The sequence below is a fragment of the Tiliqua scincoides genome, chromosome 9, assembly GCF_035046505.1.
Source record: "Tiliqua scincoides isolate rTilSci1 chromosome 9, rTilSci1.hap2, whole genome shotgun sequence".
NCBI classification, from domain to species: Eukaryota; Metazoa; Chordata; class Lepidosauria; order Squamata; family Scincidae; genus Tiliqua; species Tiliqua scincoides.
Window position 1 is genome coordinate 22,954,923 of NC_089829.1, and position 12,986 is coordinate 22,967,908.

At 50.2% G+C, this 12,986-nt stretch overlaps 1 protein-coding gene across 1 annotated transcript in view; it reads left to right on the forward strand.

The window, feature by feature from the left end:
• The window catches only part of FANCA (FA complementation group A), a 30,905-nt gene that overhangs the window by 17,458 nt on the left and 461 nt on the right, over positions 1 to 12,986 (forward strand). The window contains exons 21-42 of the mRNA XM_066636940.1: positions 76 to 152; positions 1,425 to 1,532; positions 2,434 to 2,576; positions 3,025 to 3,095; positions 3,181 to 3,280; positions 3,464 to 3,663; positions 4,103 to 4,199; positions 4,771 to 4,950; positions 5,445 to 5,518; positions 6,050 to 6,178; positions 6,622 to 6,712; positions 6,941 to 7,101; positions 7,376 to 7,481; positions 7,766 to 7,825; positions 8,489 to 8,593; positions 9,135 to 9,247; positions 9,801 to 9,942; positions 10,139 to 10,201; positions 10,798 to 10,903; positions 10,999 to 11,074; positions 11,783 to 11,942; positions 12,527 to 12,619. Of these exons, the coding sequence (XP_066493037.1) occupies positions 76 to 152; positions 1,425 to 1,532; positions 2,434 to 2,576; positions 3,025 to 3,095; positions 3,181 to 3,280; positions 3,464 to 3,663; positions 4,103 to 4,199; positions 4,771 to 4,950; positions 5,445 to 5,518; positions 6,050 to 6,178; positions 6,622 to 6,712; positions 6,941 to 7,101; positions 7,376 to 7,481; positions 7,766 to 7,825; positions 8,489 to 8,593; positions 9,135 to 9,247; positions 9,801 to 9,942; positions 10,139 to 10,201; positions 10,798 to 10,903; positions 10,999 to 11,074; positions 11,783 to 11,942; positions 12,527 to 12,619 (2,455 nt within the window). The remainder of the gene's footprint in view (positions 1 to 75; positions 153 to 1,424; positions 1,533 to 2,433; positions 2,577 to 3,024; positions 3,096 to 3,180; positions 3,281 to 3,463; positions 3,664 to 4,102; positions 4,200 to 4,770; positions 4,951 to 5,444; positions 5,519 to 6,049; positions 6,179 to 6,621; positions 6,713 to 6,940; positions 7,102 to 7,375; positions 7,482 to 7,765; positions 7,826 to 8,488; positions 8,594 to 9,134; positions 9,248 to 9,800; positions 9,943 to 10,138; positions 10,202 to 10,797; positions 10,904 to 10,998; positions 11,075 to 11,782; positions 11,943 to 12,526; positions 12,620 to 12,986) is intronic.

Sequence of the window (12,986 nt, forward strand, 5' to 3'; positions counted from 1 at the left end):
CAGCTTCTGAATGTTTTCTCAGAGTTGTACTTGGAGCCAGATTAAAACCAAAGCTGTCTGTGTCTCCTAAACCAGGGCTGACAAAATTCCGCTGAACACGTACTCTGCGTATCTTGAAGGGTGTCGAACTGCTAAGGAGAAACTCTTGCAGGGTGAGAAAAGCCTCTTTGCCCAATGAAAGGCTTGAACTTGGACAAATGCTGCTTCTTTGTTCTCATCCAGCAGAGGAAAGCTGTTGGCATTTTCTCAAATGTTGTGCCTGGTTCTTGCTGGTATGTACAAAAGAGAAATACGTTGTGGTGCCCAAGCACTGGCTGTCTTCCTGGGTGTAAGGAGGAACATCAATTGCCCCTTTTAAATGAGGGTGCTGGCGCTACTCTTCACAGGGTGCACAAAATCTGTTGAGCTGCAATGCTCAAGCAAGCCTGGTACAAATTCTGGAAAAAATGAAATTGACCTGGCACAGGTGTGCCCTCCAAGGAAGTATAAAGACCTGCTGCTGCTTGAGTTCCCTTTGTGTAGTGCAAAGACTGCGGTGCTGCTATCTGACTGGTCCACTGTACAGTGCACTGTATTGTCATATCAGTCAGGGAGGAGGGCCATGGTTGAGGCAGCAAACCGGATGATTTACCTTCCTAAAGAAGTGGCTTGGTGGACAGTGACTCCTAGTGGCTGGTCTTGTCTCTCCCTTAGCAGAACTGAGGTGGGCTTTTAATGTGCTTCAGCTGATATTGATGCAATTGCTGTGCCTGTTACCTGTAAAGCATCACTGTCTGTTAGAGCTAGCCTGGGGTGTTGTGGTAGTCGATCAGGACTAACAATTGTATTGCTGAATCAACTGCTGAAGTGGCTCAATACTGGTGTGTTTTGAGGGTCAGTTGTACAAGTCATGCTGGTCTTCAGAATGGGTACCCAAAGGTCTCTAGACCAGACCAAGAAGGATGGTGCTGTGAACAGGTGTGGAGGCTGCATGTTGACTTCATCATCGTCTGCTAGGCTGCGGCTCTCATGTACAGGGTAGGGAGACTGTTCAGTCAAGTTCCTCTCCATGTTGAAAGTACTTATAAGGGAAGCAAGCAGCAGACACTCCTACAAGGCAACAGATCCCTACACCCCCAGAGATCCCCCTTTGCATTCCCACACTGTACAGCCAACATGCAGCTCATTTCTAACTGCTGATTATAGAAATAGCTGCCCCCTTCGTAGCTGCACACACTTGTCCCCTCCACTTTTTCTGGTTCTGATAGTTGTATCTTTTATACACGAAAATAAATTCCCTAAGGCTCCTCTAACCGTTGGCTCCCATCAGTCAGTCATTCTGGGCTATTGACCAGCTGCCTGCCTGCCTACCAAAGGAATGATTGGCCAGTAGCCTTGAAGGTGTGGAAGGCTGAGCTGAAATGGCCTTCCCTCCCCTTTTGCAGATGAATCTGCTGAAATGGAAATTGTGGATCTTCAGGAACCCTTGGAACTGCTGAAGACTGAACTTGAAGTGCTGAGAGGGCTGATTACAGATCGGTCCAGGCTCGATGGTATGTAGGGGAGGAAACGGGAACAAAACAGCAAGTGATGGACCCAGAGGGTTGGTTCACTGATTGGGATAGACTGGAGCTGAATTCATAAGGAAGAGCTGTTTGTAGACTCCAGTTGCACTCTTCTACCCCTGACTCTTGCAGAAAGGGCTTTAGTTCGGGGGGGGGGGAGGGAATATAAATCTTTTAGAGAAATAAATGTAGGTTTTAGTTTTTCTAATATGGATTAGAAAGTGTGGTAAAAGATGCCTCTGTGAAACAAGCCTCGGCCATTCTCTGATGGTTGGGCAAGGCATGTCCAACTTGGTCCAGGGAGCAGAACCTGGTCTGCCCCCAAGGGTGGCTAAGGGGCACATGGAACAGCCGTGGCAGAAGATGGCTTGTCTTGCCTTCAGGCAGCTGCAAGGTTCTGTTGTAGAGTTGCTGGAAGCACATAGTTTCCTGGCCCATGCAAGGAGTTCCTCTGCACCCTGCTTCTTTGGTCAGCAGGAAAAGGCACAGCCACCAGCGAGCAGATCAGGGTTGCTTCCCAGAGCAATGAAGTGGTTCATTGCAGTCTGTGGCATCCAGGATTCTGCAAAAGAGCATTGCTTGTCTTGGCCAGAAAAGACCTGGGCCAGTAGATGGCCCATCCACTCTGGCATGTTCAGGTGTGTTTCTAGCTCTCAAGTGTATCATTTTAAACCCAGCCAAATTACCTGGTGACACAATTTTTTGTGTAATGTTGAGCTCTCAAGACCTCTTGCTGCAGTTGGAAACTGACACATGTTGTGGAACAGGTGGGCAGGATGATCTTGTGCCTGGTTTTTATCTCTAATGCAGTTAGGTACACCTGACTGTCTTTACTATTTCTTACCTGCACTTGGACCCTCATGACTTCCTGTGCTGTTCTTTGTTGCAGCTGTGCCGGTTCAGATGGCTGTGGTGTCTGAGAAGCTGACAAGTATTCTAGGACGCCCCCAAGATGAGGATGAAGCTGCTTCCCTGAGCCTTCGAATCAAGCTTGATCTTTCTGATCCCAAAGTTGTGCAGCAGGATCAAGGGGTACGTCCAGAGGAACCCACCTTTTTGAAGATCTGTGGCCAAGATGGGTAACGGCACTTCTTGAATGCTCCCCGTCTCATGGGGTCTTGGAGGATGATGCCTTATTGGGGAGTCGTGAGATTTGGTTGTGGCTTCTATCTTTCGCTGGCCGTCTGCCTGTTTCAGAGTCTCGCTGGAACTGTGACTGGGAGCTGCCCCTGTTCAGCTTTCTTCTGGGTGACTTCCATGAACACTAGTGACATTTTGCTTGTTGGCTTCATATTTTGCTGTGCTGTCAACTGATGGTCTGGAAAACTATTAAGGAACTGCGGCTCCTGCTGCTTTATAGTTGTTTAACAGGGACCAATATATTTACTGGGACAATTGCATACCAACTAGCACTGTGAGTTCCTTGGGGTAGAAATGAGCCATATGCCTGGGTTTTTTTGTTTTTGTTTTTTCCTTTCAGGCTGTTGATCTTCTCCTGACATCGTTCTGCCAGAACGTCATGGCTGCTTCCTTTTTCAGCCCTCCAGACAGGTAAGCCATCACCTGCCATGTTCATGCAGGTTTTGCAGTGTGATTATACACTTGCATTCTAGCGTGCGGCTTGTGACCCCTGCAGGCAGGGGCCCTGGCCATCCCTCTTCGTGAAAATGATCTGTGGACATCGCCGACTCCTGCCTTCCTTGTTCAACCGGCTCTGCCAACTCCTGTCTCATCAGGTGGGTTTGCTAATGTGGTGATCTGATGCACTAACATCCAGCCTGCGGAAGGAGGGAGACTCCCCCAATTGCCCGAATGGCACATGATCTGCTTGAGGCCCTGAAGGTCTCGCAGAGGCCATTTGCCTTGAATAAAATGTCTTGTGGGCTCTGGCCAGAGCATGTTGTGTTTGTCTGTTCCAGGGTTCTTCGCTAAGTGACGCTCATGTCATAGGCCTGGCTGTCTTCGTGGTTCACTTAAATGAAGTCAAATCCTTAATTCCCGAGGTGGATCTCTGCTCCAGGGTTCCTCATTCTACCTTGGTAAAAGGCCTTTGTGTCACTGAACTCTGGAATTATTTCTTCGCCTGCAGTACAGGAGAGTCCATGGTTTTTTGCTTGCGGTGAGCTGCTTTCTTCCTTGAAATGCCTGGGATAGGGCATCTCTCCTTGGAGAATAGATCCTGACCCTGAACGTTGCTTTAATTTTAAGGATGGGAATAGCAGCTAGGTCGTTTTAACTTCTGTGCATATGGTATATGCACAGAAGACTGGTATACGTATAGGCATTGTATACAAGGTGGGAGCCAATGTGGTGTAGTGGTTAGTGTCAGACTAGGACTGTGCAATCCTGTGTTCAAATTCCCTGGGTGACCTTGAACCAGTTGCCATCAGTCTTGGCTTCCTCTCAAGGTTGTTGGGTGGAAAAAATAGGGTTGGGGGAGGAGCAGGTGTGCTGTCCTGAGCTCCTTGAAGAGAGGGTAGGATAAAAATGTCATCAATATTTCAAAAGGGGCTAACACAATAATAAATGGATCAAGCAAATTTTTTTTCCCTCCTTAGGTTTTATACTGCAGCAGTTTCCTACTGTTTGTGCAGGTTTTCATCCCCTTCTCATGGCAGCTTATGTGCCTTATTGCATCCTGGTTTTGTAAAAAAGGTAACTTTTTTGAAGGCAGCCAGCCACAGTTATCATGCACTTTGTCAAATGCAAACACAAAAGCATCTTTCCACTGCAGATGTTTGTGGTCAGGTGTTCATACAGTGCTGTGTTGCCCTGTTTGCCGTGCAGTCCCCTGGTTGGCAGCTGGAATTTCTTGTCCGCTCTGTTCTCAGCCAGCTTCCCTGAAAAGCCACCTTTTTTAAAACTGTGTGTGTGTGTGTGTTTCAAGATTTTTGTGCTACAGTTTAAACCCAAAATGGGTGCTGCCTGATCATTTGGGGGGGCTCTTGTGTGCAATGGAAAACACCAACCCAAAGAAGACCCTATCATGCTACCAAATTGATTTGTGGGTTTCCAACTGCCTGGAGTCAGAGGAGCAGATCAGTGAAAAAGATGCTGCCCAGCAGGATTTGGGGCCAGGGCAGCAGCACAGCCTCCACTGGTGCTTGAGCCCCTAGACCGTTATACCCACTTCTGTGTTGCACAGTGTTGTTCTCTGGCTAGTTCACTCTGTTGGGTGCCACATGGGGCTGGCGAGCCATGGATGCCTTTTTCTCTCCTTTTCCAGCTTCAGTACGTTGTACCGCGACTCACTTCGGAAGCTCGAGGACTCGGCTGTGAGGAAGAGGAGGCGGCTGAGCAACCATGGAGCTCTTTATCCCGCCCCTCCCTTGGCTACCAGAAAGCTGCCCTCTGCCTGTGGAAGCAGGCACGATTCAAAGCACTCTTGCAGGAGAAAGCATTCCAGGTACTTGGCAGGGCTCTGTTCAGGTGCCACTTCTGGATACTTTGAGCCACAAGACCTGGTGCTCACCAGGACTGGTTTCTGAGCAGCCCTTGGGAAGCACACAACTGGAGCAGAGAGTAATTCCTCACCACTGCAAAGCGAGAGTAGAAGACGTATGCGGTGCCTGCCGTCACACTAGGAATGGTGACTGCATCAGTCTTAAAGTGCCACTGTTTGTGAGGCTCTTCCATCTGAAGATGGTGTACAGCTGTACTGTGAGGAGAGGGTCACGGCTGCTGTGACGTCAACAGTGAGGCACGGTGGGGGGGAGGTCCCAGAGGAACAAGGAGAGTCCAAACCTTTCAAGGTGGTCTGGTCAAACTTTGTACCTGGGTATGTGCCCACAGATCAAGGAGAACCAGGCAGCCCTGGGCTAGGTAGAGGCTGCCAAGGTGCCTGGTGCTCTGCCCTGGCTGTCTGGTCACCCGGGTGGCATCTTTCTGCTTTCCTTCCAGTTGACTCTACAAGAGTGGCTACTGCTAGAGCTGGGAGTCCACCCTGATGAAGACGTTCTTTCTGCCCTGGAAAGGTGGGAGCAACCAAGCCCCGGTGGAACGACAACAGTGGGTCATGCCGCTGTGCCTGGGGGTGGCCAAACCAAGAGCCTGGCAGAGGTATAAGGAAGGCCTAAGTGACTTGGGAGCCTCTCCACACAGCCAGTCCCTTTCCACAAGCGACACTAAAAACAGCTTCTCCTTTCTCAGGGCTTGTTAATGAGCTGAGCGCACTACAGAACAGCGTTTGCTATGGTTCTGCTTGAAATTTGGCTCAGAGCTAAAATGGACCTACCTTTGCATGATGTGATGTTTTGGCCCCTGACACAAATAATCCAGTTCTGAATGTGAAGGTGGAACCTCCAGGCTTCCCTTTTTGCAGGTCTGGCTGGGCACAAGACCATGAGAGCAGCCTCTGTGGGTTAGGACAGATGTCCAGCAAACTGCTTCCCACAGTGACTGGCCAAATGCCTCCAGGAATCACAGAAGCAGGGGATGAAGGAGGTCAGCGTTTGTGCCCTTTGTGACTGAAAGACCCACTTCTGCTGTTTGCTTCCTGTCTGCAGGCACGAATTCCATTACTGGGCTTTGTACCAACACTACCTCCCTGCTCCTGCTGAGGCCGGAGGCTGTGAGGGAGACTTGAGGGAGGCCTGTGCTGTCCTTGTTGGTGCTATCCTGGACTTCTGCCAAAGGTAGGCTGCCTCCCGAGTGGCTCCCTCTGCATATGGTTGCTGGCCGGGTCACTTCAGCAGACGTGTCTGCAAGACAAATGTCTGCTGCTCCTCATGCCAATTTCCAGCTGATTCCTCTGTCAGGAATTCAGCTATCTGGTGGCTGAACCCACAACTTGCTTGTAAAAGACCCATCATATTTGAGGTATTTCCCCCACTTATTGGGTTTTTTTTGTTTTGGACAACTCAGGAATCAAGTGACTTGGCCCTGGGTTTTCAGGTATGGCCGAACAAGTAAAGACGCCCAGTTCATGGCCGTGCACCTGCTGTGACTCCTCTTCCCAAGTGTCCTTGGCACACCTCCACTGTCTCTAGCAACTGCTGCTTGCTTTTCTCTGCGTATTCACTGCTTTGTGGCCTTTACAGAAGTCCGTCTGGTGACTGGCAGCTGCTTTACCTTCCAGGTCCCAGTTGGACAACTGTAGTCCCCTAAAGAACTTCAAATGTCCAGTTCCCTGTGGGAAAGGAAGCCCTGATATCCACTGCAGGCTACAGGTGACGCAGCAACTGCACGTGACAATCCTTGGATTTTCTGTTCCTTTGTTTCCTCTTAAAGACATGCCTCCAGTAGCCCTCCAGGGTTACTGTATATGTGAAAAGCTTTCAGGCAAGGCAGCAGGCAATAGCAAGCCTTGTTGTCATCCACCCTCTTGATTTTGGTGTTGGCCTGACGAGGCCGGCTCGTGCTGCGGACATGACTTGTGGCCACTGCCTTCCTTGCAGGAGATGCTGCTGGAGTTGGAGCTGCAGCGCAGGAGGGCCCTGCCCCAGGAGCACTTTCTCTTTGGGGTGTTCCAGAAGAGGCTGAGCGCTCTGGGGGGTGGGGATGGGTCCGCTGTGAGCAACAGGTTGCGCAGGCAGCAGGAGCTCTTCTTTCAAACTTGGTAAGTGCCTGAGGGCTGCCTGTCAGAGGGGATTGGGCTGCCTAGAAACATAGTTTGGGGGCCCCTGAAGGATTGGCCCTCCTGCTCTCTCCCGGGTGGTGATGTCTCAGGAGGCAGAGAGCCAAGAAAGAGGCCAGTCTCTGTTTCCATGCCACCAGCACTTGCATTGCCCTTGGCAGTCTGAGAAAGGTCTACAGCAAACCAAACCCCTGTGGAAGAAAAACCAGGGAGAGAGCGGCTTCATCCTGAAAGGAGCTGGGTTGATTTTGTGTAGGATACTCCTGGGCCTCCCGCCATCCATTCTCTTCACAACACGGCAAAGAGGAGAGAAGGTCACTCTGGATTGCAAAGACTTCTTCTGCTTTGTAAACACCGAACTGGTGCGTAGCATTGCCTGGAGAACAGCCGTGGTCTTGGGGACTGCTCCGGGCAGGACTTCTGCAGTCTTGGCAGTGTCCTTCCCAGTGAATGATGCTGAAGCACCTTTCGGGGCTGATAGCTATCAAACTACTGGGGTAACACTCATTCTAACATACTGGGGGGTCACAGTTCCATATAATGGGAGAAACTACATTTTAAATGACAGAGTTTATCACCTGCTTTTCTTGGGAATATTCTTCTCTGCAAACCCTTCATGAATGCTTTTTTCAAAATGCCGTTTCAGAGAAACATCTGTGCGCAAGGCTGCACACTCCCTTACAACATCACTGTGCATTTCTTCAGGGTAACTGCGAACGTGTCTGGAACCTCTCGTATTTCTGCTGCCCTGCAAGTGGTTTGCAGTGAAGCTATTGGTTTGCTTTGATCTGTATCCTGCTTTTTGACCCAAGATCTCCTGGTTCATAACCACCATAAAATAGAACAGTTACCTTTTTAAAAACCCAAAGCCGGGGATGTGGCAGTGCCCTTGCCTCACTCTCTCTCTCTTAGGGTAACTGTTCTTGCATGGCTGCTGCCATGTCCACCCCCAACCTGGGTTTACTTGTGCTATTGAGAATTGGATGTGTGCTTGGGGTGTATGAGCCAAAATGCAAAATTTAGGGCATGGTACCAACCTTTGATTTAGATGTATAACACACCATTCCCCCCTCCCCCCCAATAACAAAGTGGTCAGGGCCCTGCTGTTGTGTTTAGCTACCCTAGCAGAATAGGCTCAATTGGTGTGTCTGGGATGCCAATGTGGATTCTGGAAGCTGTGCTGCAGTCAGATTGGCAGGGGATATGCATTGATTCACCAGGGAGCCCTGATGGTTGGCATTTCTGTGGGTTTGAAGTGCATTGTCAAGATTCACAGCTTGGTGTGGCCAGCACTTCTTCCCACTGCCCTGGTCTTGGCCAGTGAGGCACATACTGTGAGCTGCACCCAGATCTCCTTGCCGTCTTCCAGGGCTTGCTGAGTGCCAGCTTGGACTGTGACGAAGCTGCACAGGAGATGTCTGCCATCCTTGCCCTGTGTCGGGACAAGTGTCCAATCATCATTTCTTCTGCAGCAGTAAGCAATCCATGCTCTTTAGTTTTTTGCTCATAATAGGATGCAAGCTGGGTTAATTTACATTCAAGGACCAAAGAGCCAGAATCTTTTGGATCTAATGTTGGTTTATTTTTTTAAACCCTCGTGGCTGGGCCTGGGCAGATGCAGTGCTCAAGTACTCAGGTTATCTGATTAAGAAGTTTTTTTTAATGGTATTAAGCCTGTTTCTGCTTGAAAGTACAGTATTTGGGTTACACAGAGCTCTGCTCTCCTTTCCTTTTCCAATTGGTCACATTTTTGCTTTCAAAACTTCCAAAAATATGCTGCCCCCTGGGCATTTTGTAGCTCTAGAAACCCCAGATCTTTCACTGAAAGGTGACTAGCAGGATGCTGAGTGGCTGATCAGGAAGCACCTGATAGTCCAGCATTGAGGTGGGTGGGTCTGATCCATTCCTTGGACAGGAGACTGCTGGAAGGTCCATGGGAGGACAGCGTAGAAGCACAGCAGATGCAAAGCCCCCAAATGAACAGTGGCTAATCTGTGCTGTTTGTCTTTGCGAAGCGGTGGTGGTGGAGGTTGGAGTCCATGCTGTGCTTGGAGTGGCGAAGGCTCTTCAGAGCTCCTCTCGCAGAGGGACTGCAAAACTTCCGGGACTTACAGTCTTCTGTCAGGAGGTAAATTTCGGGTCTCAGCTTGCCAGAGTCCATTCAGCCTGCCTGGAACTGAGACTGAGGTTCTGTATTATATGCACCACACCTTCTCAGCCAGGTGTGTACCTGATGAGGGAACTCTCCTCTGCAAAATCTCCTACTATAAGGAACCAGTTGGCCTTTGAGATGCTACAGCAGTGCATCTTCACAGTACAGTGGCTAGTCCTTGGCCCCACTGCTGTGATGACTGGAACAGCCATGCCTCCCCCAACCTGCTGGACACAGGGGGTGGCTGCAGGGCAGGGCTGTGCCAGTGGGTGAAGTGTAGCTGTACAGCTGCCTGGCCCTTTGAAAGAGGCATCATTTGGGCAGGAGGGGGTAGAGCAGAAGCCCCAGTTGAGGAGCAGGCCCTCCCATGCCTGTGCACGACTGCTATCTCAGATGGCAGTGGCTCACAAAAGGGGCACCCACAAAAGGCAGTGGGGGGGGTGGAAGAGGTGGACTTCTCCAGCCTTCCCCTGCCCTGTGCCACATCAGGCTTGAGGTATGTTGTTCTGGCTCTTCCCCCGACCCCCAGCTTCCTCTCATCAGAAGCAGCTTCCCTGGTCTCCGATGTGCCCTGGGTATCTGCTGCCTTCCTGCATTTCTATGCTCATCAGCAAACGGCGCGTGAGAAACTGGTAGAAGCGTTGCAAAGTCTGGGGCCTAGAGCAGAACAAGTAAGGCATGATGGTTTGCAATTTCCTCCTCTTCCCAGACACTCTTAAGCAAAACACCTTTTGAGGAGTGTCTTCCAGCAAAATGCAGTGAGGGCCAGTAACATGGAGGGGAAGGCAGACCCCGCTTGCTGCTCCTGGACACAACGCTTGAATGTTGAGTTCATTCATGGCTTTGGTGTTCCTTTTCCGTTGGCAGCTTCTGCTGTGCCTCCTCTGCTTTTCCATGGTGGATTTCATCTCTGCAAGAACAGCGCCACAGGTAAGGCAGCCCCCACCCAGCTTCTTAGTGGAGGCAGAGAGTGACGTCCTTTTGCTGCATGAATGGACAAAGCTGGGACGATATCATTTTTCCAATTATTTTAATCATATATATGATATTTACAAGGGCTCCTTTTGTGGCAGAACCCTCCTATCCTCTGCCTACCTGAGTTTGCCGGCAGTTCCCTGTCACCATCCAGACACCTAGAGGCTCACCTTCCCTACCTGCTTGAAACTAGGAAGAGCCTGAACTCAAACACCAGCTGCTGGGGTTAGAAGAAACCGGACCCCAGTCTCCTCTTCCCCCTCCCTAATTATATTTTGATTATTTTAGTTTTAGGTTGTTTAGCTAAAGAGCAGAGTATGACTAGAATAAACAAACAAATGTTCTTTTGAATCTGCAGTGTGTTGTAACGTTTGTCTCATTCATTCTCAGAGGAATTCTGGGGGGTGCATATCTCATGTAAGCCCACTTTTACAGATAGATGAACTGAGGCTGAAAAGGAGTGGCGATCCCCAAGTTCCCCATTTTGTCCATGGCTGACCCCAGGGGCTCTTGAAGGGATTGTGTAAGCAATGTGTTTGCCTCTTTTTCAGGAAGGGGTGGATGTTCGCAGAGCCTTGGATCACAGCTCAAAAGTGCTCCAGCATCTACACAAACGAGGCATCTCATGGTGGCCTCTCTTCTCTTCCCCGGGGAAAGGTGCAAAACTCTTCCATCTAGTGCAGTTCTCAGGTGACCAATCTGCTGATGTGACCTGGTTGCTCACCTCTGATCTGTCTCTCCTGGTGTTGCAGGCCAGAATCCTTGCAAAGCCCTCCTCTGCGCCGTGTCAGATCACCACTTGCGACTGTTGCCGGTGGCCTTTTATAGGTAACTCTCAGAAGTGCTTTCCTCTCAAGCTGTTCTTGGGCTTTCCAGGGGCAGTTGGTGGGCCACCATGGGTAATAGAACTCCTTGGGCCTGATCCAGCAGGGCTTTTCTCATGTGTTGAGATGTGGATTTCAAGGAGATCAAGAGGTGTGGAAAACAGTCAGTGCTCCCAGAGAGTTGGGATCTGGGATGGGTGAGGAGTTGGCTGCTACTCCAACTGGGTCAGAAATGGAGGCAGGCAGAAGTCAGGGTCTGAGAACACCCTCCCTGACAGAGAGGAGTTGTTTGGATGGAGGAGCGCAGCTCAGAGCCTGGGGCTTGGCAGGGACTGGCCCTGAGAGGCAACTTGGGACTGAGCCTTGATGGCCCCCTCAAAACACAGGAGCGCAATGAAATCAGAGGCCTGGTGATGCAGGAGGGAAGGTCCCAGAGGCTGACTGCCTGGAGCCCTGGTTTTGGACAGATGCGCAGGTGCATCTTGTCAGAGCAACTTGTTCCAAACGTTTGACTAGTTAGTATTCTTACCTCCCCCCACCCACCAAAAAGACTCCTTTGACCAATGTCGTCTTGAATTTTGAAATAAAACAAGTTGTCAAAAGCCTGAGGGGGACCCTGCCTGCAGTTGGGAGTGTGTGTGCAGGTATCTGGGGTGGTTTGCCTTGTGTCACAAAGTTTGTTTAGTCTGTTAACCTGCGTGTTCTCCTCTAGCCTCCTCTTCACCTCTGACCCAGAACTGCTGATCCAAGAGCCAACATTCCTCCCTGTGGCCACTGCTATGTACACGCAGCTGCTGCAGCTCTTTATGGACGGGGCAACAGCACCAGGCCTGCTGGGCCAGAGAGAACAGAGCCTGCTTACCAGTGAGCCTGTGAGCAAGTTGTTCACTTCTCTTGTAGGGTTCTGGTGTGTTCCCCCCCACCCCCACCCCATCTTCCATGCTTGGTTGTCCATGCAGGGACTATGTGCCAAGCACATTTGACTAGGCCCTGGACAGGGCCCAGCTGCCACGTAGGACCACCTGGGACAGATTCCTGCTCAGTCAGGCAGCCACAGATTCCTGTGCAAGGCTGCAACTGCATATTTGAGTGGCATGGCTGTGTCCACTGGCTTAGCATTCTATGCCTTGGCTGGTTTCAGGGGATGTATAAAACTTCACCTGTAAACAAAAAAACTTGCAGAACTCTGTCTTGAAGTGAGTGTCTCCAATAAAGCTAGTTGCAGGATATCCCAAAGAAGGGGAGCTGTATTTACCTGGAGAGTGGGTTTAAGTTAGGGTTAAAGACTGGAAGGAAGTAGCTCAAAGCAGAATTCAGAATTGGAGAGTGGAGGACAAAGGGCTGGTTCTCCCAGCTGCTCCAACTGGGTGTGATACCTTGCCTCAGGCCAGGAGGCTGACTGAATCCCATCTGTCCCTATGGAACTGCTGCTTAAACTGTGTCTGTTTTTCTCCAGGATGATTTGTTGGTGTTAATTAAAAAATCCCGTGAGTTTCTGCTTGGCGCAATCCCCAGGTGTCCTGCCAGGAGTTCTTCAAACCTCCAGCAGGTAGGCAGAGTCATTGTTTTACCACCTCAAAGCTTCAGCGAGGCTCCCAGGGACTGTCCTGCTGAGCCTCCCTCCATGCAAGTGCACAGAACAAAGACCAGCGGTTGCCCCCTAACCTGACTTCTTGGGATGCCTAAGAGGGCAGTTGCACACATTCAAATTCTGCATTCATTTGGAGAAAATAAATTTGGCAAGAGCTTATTTGGAGAAAAACCTGCATTTGCGATTCTGGAAAAAAGGCACAAATAGATGTGGGGAAAACAAAAGCTAGTGCGGGGCTGAAAAGAGAGGGGCATGCTCCGTGCCTAAGGCCCTTTTAACTGGAGGTAGCAAGACAGTGAACCTGCCCCATGACAGATGTGCTCTC